The 8,557-nt window shown below is 33.3% G+C and overlaps 1 protein-coding gene across 1 annotated transcript; it reads right to left on the bottom strand.

Annotated features, from left to right (window-relative positions):
* Nucleotides 1–3,682: 3,682 nt before the first annotated feature.
* LOC110104691 (probable serine acetyltransferase 4) lies at nucleotides 3,683–5,295 on the bottom strand. Its single transcript, XM_020833914.2, has one exon. The coding sequence runs from the start codon at nucleotides 5,227–5,229 to the stop codon at nucleotides 4,174–4,176; it is 1,056 nt and encodes a 351-aa protein (XP_020689573.1). The 5' UTR covers nucleotides 5,230–5,295; the 3' UTR covers nucleotides 3,683–4,173.
* Between the last annotated feature and the right edge of the window lie 3,262 nt (nucleotides 5,296–8,557).

The raw sequence follows: 8,557 nt of genomic DNA, 5'->3' as shown, positions 1-8,557 counted from the left end.
GCCAGCACGCTACAACGTGCCCAAGGCTGCCCGCTCGCCCGCTGCAGCTGTCAGCTAAAATAATATTTTAATCACTTGTATTATATTGAGAAAAAAACATATATGAATATATTAATAATAAAATAATTATTTATTTTTTTTAGAATATTAAAAATGTCCATTATAAATTTTAAGTTTTTTTATTATCTTATATTTTATCTTTTTAAATATCAAATATAAATAAATTTTTTAAAGCTGCCAATGCTGGCCTTAAGCTATAATGAAAAAAAAGTAAAAGAATATTTGAAAATATATAATTTGTGCCCTCACTAAAAAATTATGAATTTTATTTGTAATCAATTTTTTATGTGCTTGAGATTATATCAATTTGAGGGGTTTATAAATTCTTTTAAAGATGATTATAAAATTATTATGAGAAAAATAAATTTTTTGAATTACTGTAAATATTACATAATTTTGAAAAACTATATAATAATTTTTTATATATATAACTACTACAATAAATATAAAGAATAATATTTTTCCATTAAATTTGGGAAAAAATTTATAAGTGAATCAGTGATATAAAATCTAAACAGTAAAGCAGTGAGATATCAGATATCTATCCCAATTCCCACCCGGAAAAAATCGAAATAAGAATTTAAAGCTAACGAATAACTTCTCATTTCTGGCTGTACAGTTCGCACGAAGGTCCAAACCCGAAAAGCTCAGACCCAAACAAATTCCCGTTTTGTAACGCTAGGAGTCAATTTTTTTTATTTTTAAATAATAACATAGATTTTGTAACGCTGGTTGTCGACCATCCATGTGATAACCTGAGGCCAAAAATCCTCCGCTGGTTGCGACGTGCCGGCCCCGCCCCCCACAAATCCAACACCGCCCAAACTAAATTTATGGGCCCGCAAATCTGAACTTCAAAATCCTATTAGTTTGATATACTTCAGAAGGAAGTGTTATCTTGCCATCAGACTTCTTCTCGATCACCTCCCGGCCACCAACTGACGACACATTTTTGCATGTCGCCAAATTTCTACATGACGCCGGACTTCCGCTCGTCATCGGATTTCTGCCCGACGTCAAACTTTCGCCTGTCGCTGGACTTCTACCCAACGCCAGACTTTTATTCATCGTCAGATTTCTACTAGACACGGACTTCCGCCCGTTGTCGGACTTCTGTCTGTCACCGGACTTTCGTCGTAGTTATATCCGACATCGAACTTCTACACGTCTCCGGATTTCTGCACGTCGCCAGACTTTTCATCGGACTTCTACAAGATGTCGAACTTCCACATGTCGTTGAACTTTTGTGAATTGCCGGACTTTCGTCTAATTTCTTCCCGATGCCAAACTTCTGTCCATCGATGTATTTCTATCAGACACCAGACTTCCGCCAGTCAATGGTCCTTTTGATCTCCATCGCTAGAAAACGATCTTTTCTAACCACTATCGTATGCCGACTATTGTCCCTCCAGCCACCATCACCAGACTATGATCTTTCTGACCTCAATTGCCTGTTGACTATGATTCTACCAACCGAACATATGTATCAATAGTGATTCTTTCAAGTCTCATCATGTAATACATTTTATATGATGTATATTTATTATATCAAGCTAAGGCCTCCCCCCCGGGGCCTCATTTGTACTCGACTGTAAATGATAGTGGATTCATTCAAACTGGTATAGGCTCCGTGATTTTCCCCATTTTCAAGATTTTCCACATAAAAATCTTGGTGTCTCTTATGAATGTTACACCATCTCTTTTTATCTGAATGTGCGTTGAATCTTCGTACAAAACTAATACGTTAAAATTTATATTTCTCTGCCACCATGATATTCCAAGACTCAACAAAGGTGTTGAAATCTATCATCCAATAGCACTACTTGTAGTTTCAAACAAAAAATTTGTTTGGAAATTGTCATCCAAATTATTTTAAAACACATCATTAATTCTATAAAACTTAAATTATATTTACCTCAACATAAATATGATTTTCACTCAAATTTTCTCCATTATCATTGCTTTGTTTGTAACATTTAGGAAATTTAGGGACAATCATATACTGCTAATCAAACCAGTCATCATCATAATTGAATTTTACAATGTATTTCTTAGAAATGAAAGAAATTTAATAATTGAGAATTCAATAAAAAAATTACAAATTTAATTTTCAACTAAGATTTTCAATTCAATTAAAAATAATAAAAAATAAAAGAAGAAAAAGAAGTAAAAACTCAAGTCTATTATTTATATGATATGAATTTAGAGTACTATTAGTACTAAAATCATGTTTTGGAATGAACCAAAATACTTGTTTGTTTTATTACTGCAACAAAACTTCATAAGCCAACCAATGAGTTAAAATTCGCTACAACAACAAGGTTTGTGTTATTTTTGTAGCAAACCTACACAATGAAAGATAATACAAAACGATATGTATTTAACAGAATCGTGAATGATCAGCATAACAATCGACATAACATAAGAGACACCTAATAATAAAAAATCATCATCTAGCTAAAAATCACACATTATCAAGCAATTCGACCGTAGGCCTTCTGGTGCCAACCACCGATCATCATCACTGTTGAATTTTACAATGCATTCATTTTACCAAATAAAAAAATAATAATCACTTGAATTTATTTTACAATAATTTTTAATTCAGAAAACTGTTTTAGAAATCCAGGAGTCCTAAACATCTTCAAGCTCTTCCTCTTGCCTTATTCAGCTAAAACAGAATCCATTCTTGAAAGCTCAAAACAAATTGAGCTTTGCCTCACAATATGCTATATGATTTTATATGTAAAATATTAGAATATATATAATTATATATTTATTATGTATTTTTTATACAAAATTTGACTGTAAGCTCGCTGAAATCGGAGTTCAGGTGCTCTCTGAATTAATTTTTGAAGTTTCCAACTAGCTTTTTGCCTCGAGATTCGTGCCCGATCAAGATAAATTTTTGAGGACATATCAAGCACTACTTGTAGTTTCAAACAAAAAAATTGGATGGAAAATGTCATCCAAATTGTTTTAAAACACATCATTACTTCTATAAAACTTAAATTATATTTACCTCAACATAAATATGATGTTCACTCAAATTTTCTCCATTATCATTGCTTTGTTTATAACATTTAGGAAATTTAGGGTCAATCATATACTGCTAATCAAACCAGTCATCATCATAATTGAATTTTACAATGTATTTCTTAGAAATGAAAAGAAATTTAATAATTGAGAATTCAATAAAAAAATTACAAATTTAATTTTCAACTAAGATTTTCAATTCAACTAAAAATAATGAAAAATAAAAGAAGAAAAAAGAAGTAAAAACTCAAGTCTATTATTTATATGATATGAATTTAGAGTACTATTAGTACTAAAATCACTTTTTGGAATGAACCAAAATACTTGTTTGTTTTATTACTGCAACAAAACTTCATAAGCCAACCAATGAGTTAAAATTCGCTACAACAACAAGGTTTGTGCTATTTTTGTAGCAAACCTACACAATGAAAGATAATACAAAACGATATGTATTTAACAGAATCGTGACTGATCAGCATAACGATCGGCATAACATAAGAGACTCCTAATAATAAAAAATCGTCATCTAGTTAAAAATATAATAGAAAGAATCACACATTATCAAGCAATTCGACCATAGGCCTCCTAGTGCCAACCACCGGTCATCATCACCGTTAAATTTTACAATGCATTCATTGTACCAAATAAAAAATAATAATTACTTGAATTTATTTTACAATAATTTTTAATTCAAAAAACTGTTTTAGAATCCAGGAGTCCTAAACATCTTCTAGCTCTTCCTCTTGCCTTATTCAGCTAAAACAGAATCCATTCTTGAAAGCTCAAAACAAATTGAGCTTTGCCTCACAATATGCTATATGATTTTATATGTAAAATATTAGAATATATATAATTATATATTTATTATGTATTTTTTATACAAAATTATATATTTATTGTGTACTCAAAAAATTAGAATATACAATAAATATATAATTATGTACTAAATACACAACGAATATAAAAGTAATACTCTCATCATTCACATATAAAATTAAATAAGTAATCAGCACATATTCCGAACTATTCCTTTTTACTCCTACGCAAAGCGTATATTCGTGTAAAAAGGTTCGCATTTCATATAACATAATCGGACCACGAGGTGTGGTCCATAGTCAAGCTGGCCAACCGGTCGAGGCGAACCGGATTCTCCTTGCCTCCCAGTAACCGCGCTGGATTCCCCACCGCAGTCGTCCACGCCGGCACATCCTTGAGCACCACCGACCCCGCCCCCACCTTCGCTCCCTTCCCAATTCTCACGTTCCCGAGGATCTGCGTGCCGGCTCCGACCAGCACTCCATCCTCGATCTTCGGGTGCCGGTCGCCGGTTTCCTTCCCAGTGCCCCCCAGCGTCACGTTATGTAATATCGAGACATCATTGCCGATTACAGCCGTTTCCCCGATCACAACGCCGGTGGCATGATCAAGCAGCAGGCCGGAGCCAATTCTTGCAGCAGGGTGAATATCCACCGCAAAAATCTCCGACGAACGGCTCTGTATCATCATCGCCGCCGCACGCCGGCCGGTGATCCAAAGCCGGTGGGCCATGCGATGCGCCTGGCAGGCGTGGAAGCCCTTGTAGTAGAGTAAGCAGTGCACCATTTTGGAGCACGCTGGATCCCGATCGCGCGCCGCGAGGAGGTCGGCGCGCGCAGCGCGGATGATTGATTGATCATCGATAAGGGCTTGAGCGAACAGATCGTCAAGATCGGAAGCAGGGAGGAGGTTAGGAATGCAGAGCTTTTTAGCCAGGAGATTCGCGAGAGCGGATTCGAGGGAGTCGTGGCGGAAGATTAGATCGGAAAGGTACCTGTAGAGAATCGGCTCAGAGTCAGAGTCGGAGAGGGCTTCGGCCCTTATCTGGGCCCATAAGTCGTCGGCGTCCTCTCCGGAGTCTCCGGCAGGGACACGGAAATCGTCCGAGGAGCAGGCGATATCAGGGAATACCGGCCAGTCGATCAGGTTTTCGTTAATCCGGGATTGGGAGTGAGCGAAGGAGAGAGGATTGATCGATGCGGAGTTCGTTCGGCAGCAGCAGTCAACGCACGTAGCCATTTGGCGAGGCAAATTCCGGCGAGCAACTGGCCGTAGACTATCGGTGATCGCCGGACGGTGGAGTAAAGATGTGGACATAAAGTAAGGGGAGCAGGATGAGGAGAGTTGAAGCGGTGAGCTTCGGATTGTGGCGTAGAATGGGAGAGGATGCTCTATTTATATGGTCGAGATTCATCACTGAAATTAAAAACCCAAAAACCTAGCTTCTCGGAGAAGAAAAAAATTTAAATTAACAATTATTTATCCTTTTAAATAATTAATTAATTCTAATAACCATAAAACAAAATTGTTTGTTTAGTAAACAGCTTATACAAAAAAAATTATAAAATTAGCTTCAAAGATTAATTTATGGTCAATATTATATCATTATTAAATTTTAATCGAAATAAATAAAATGTGTAGATTTACATCCCATCAATAACAATTATTAAAATTTAAGGAAGATAAATACTCACAAATAATTCCATTAATTTTTTTTTATAGAAATTAATTTTCATTTTATACTAATCAATTATCTTTAAAATTTCTAAATTAATTATTTATCCATTATTTAAAATTAAGCTTCATTTTGTTTACTTTCATCAACTAAACTAATTAATGTAGATTAATAAATTATGATTGATGGCTTTAACAATATAGATAAATCCATTATTTGAATTAAAATAAGCCAAAAAATCTTTATTTTTTAACAAAAATACTTTTTTAAAAAAAAAATTTCCCCTTTTATGACCTTTATAATATAGATAAATCCATTATTTGAATTAAAATAAGCCAAAAAATCTTTATTTTAAAAAAAAATACTTTTTTTTAATTTTTTCCCCTTTTATGGCCTTTATGAACACTTGATAAATAATAAGCTCAAGATAATCATTTTAAAAATTATAATATCAAAAGATATGAAAATAATCTGTTATAAAAAAAATATCGTGAAGATAATATATCTTAATTTTTACAAAAAATTTATGATAAAATAATAATAAAATCGTATGTATTCTAAAAGAGAAATATATCTGAATGCTAAGTAATTTTGGCAGCTTCTGGCGGCTTTGGGTCTCAAGACATGTCATCACAAACGTCACAGCTCGGCCCGATTGCCTTCTAAAAGAAATCTTATACAACACCTTCATATTACAGAAAAAATCAAACTCATCGTAGCCGTTCATAACTCTTAAAGTGAATCTGAGAGTTCGTAGACCGTTGGATTTATGATTGATTGCCTCTTCTCTTCTAGTCAAACTCATTTGCACCAATTATCTTGTTCTGTGATGAAATTCCAGATATATCCAACTTACGCTTAATATTTGACCTCCAAGCCACCTCTACAATTCTCATTAGTTATTTAGTGGTGGGGGGGTATATTCGTCACATACTGAAATAGATTCACACGTGATAATCCCTTGCCGTTCACGCATCTGGTCTGTCCCCAGAAAAAAGGGACAAGGCTATTCAATGACATTAATACCCCCATAGTTTGACTAACTATAGACCGCACGATCAAGATCCAGCGTTCCAAATTCATTTTGCAATGGGTTATTTCCGGGAATTAATGTCATTGAATTTCTGTCGATAACATGATCATTTCTTAATTTTAAATTGATGCCGCTTAAAATTTATTTGTATTAATTAAGTCAACAAACTTCCTTATTTTCTTATGCAATAAGTTTTATTTATTATTAAAGTTTGCTGCTATGTTAATTAAAGTAAGAATGAAATAACAAATGACAGATAAATATGCAATGAGAATTTAATAATTTCATAATTGAACTAAAATAAATAAATAAACTAATTTTAGAGTAAAAGTTTTTATTTAAGATGTGCGGAATAGTAATAGATCCTGTGGAGGATTGTAATTTTGTGCAATTTAATCATTAAACAGAGTATAGAGTATATATTTTAGAAATCTCAGAGTCTATTATTCAAAATGATGGTGAAATGGATGTGGATATTATTAATAGAATTCAAATTGGATGGTTGAAGTAGAGGTATGCATAAATGATAGAAAAGTACCATCAAACTTAAGGAAAAATTCTATAACATGGTAGAGAGACGTACAATGCTTAACGGTGCAGAATTTTGGTCATTAAAAGATAAATATGAAATTAAGGTTTCGTTTGGGACAACTTTTTTGCTGCTTCTTAATTTTTATACTAAAAAGTTGCTTTAAGAAACAATAAGAAAGCCATCCCAAACGAAGCCTAAGTGTTACATAGATGTGTTGAGGTGGATAAGTGGCTTTACTTTTAGAGATATAACGTGAAATGAGTATATGTGAAATGGTTAAAGTAGCTCCTATGGAGGATAAGATTAGCGAGTCATCTTAGAGGAGTTCGTTACATAAATTATCAACCTTCCGATGAGTCAATTCAGAGTGTAGATGTATTAAATCTAGTATATATTAAAAATGGTACATGTAAGTCTCAAATGACTTGGTTAGAAAGCATTAAAAATGAAACTTTTTATTAAATTTAAATGAGAATTTGACCATTAATAGAATACATTGATGAAAAAAGATTTATGTAGCTAAAGTCTAAATTTTACAAAAATTCTCTAAGAGCAAAGAATTGTCTTCCTCTATAAAAATCTTTTTCTTAAGCAATAAAGAAAAATCAATTATGATAGACTTAAATTTTCTTGGATTAATATCTAGCACATGAATATATAACGAGAGAAAATTGGATAGATTTTTAAAAACATTGAGAAATTTTACATGAAAAATTCGAATAAAAAAATATGAGAGAGACTTGCCCAATAAAAATGTGTCCAGTAATTGAGATTACAATAGTATTTCCTGCAATTAAGGAAGACAAATATACAATGTAAAGATTCAGCGGGAGACTGCCACTTGAAATGAAAATTGATGAACTCCTGTTGACAATCCTGATGAAGGGCCATGACTGATGTCTAACATAGGACATTGTTAGTTGTCGTTTGACTGAGAAGCCACAGAATGTTGTTGAACTATTCTTTGATGTAATCGTAATGTGCTTCTTTGTCTATTCTGTGAGAAGAATTGTATATAAAGCGAAGAGAGACAAAAGATAGAGGTTAAGTGTGACGCCCCAAGATCTAACTTGGAAAGAATTTCAATCAATTCATCAAAACCAATTACCAGAGCTATCTATAACATCAATCAAGCAGTCTAACAAAAATCTATAACATTTAAAACATCAATGTACAGGTCGATTCATCTCAAAAGATCATATACAATACTCAGGAACTATACATGAACTGAAATCTATCCTGTCCTGAGTACAAAAGAATCACTAACCAAAAAGAACAAAAACCTGAAGATTCCTGATCAACCTCAAACTCCTGCTCTCTTGCCCTGACCTGAAAATATCAACCACATATAATGAGCTTTACAAAGCCCAGCAGGTCACCTAATACCTATAACTGAAATCAAAGC

Source organism: Dendrobium catenatum, unplaced genomic scaffold (assembly GCF_001605985.2).
Source record: "Dendrobium catenatum unplaced genomic scaffold, ASM160598v2 fragScaff_scaffold_72, whole genome shotgun sequence".
Classification (NCBI taxonomy): Eukaryota; Viridiplantae; Streptophyta; class Magnoliopsida; order Asparagales; family Orchidaceae; genus Dendrobium; species Dendrobium catenatum.
Note: the sequence above shows the minus strand (reverse complement) of the source record. Positions and strands in the feature narration are given on the sequence as shown.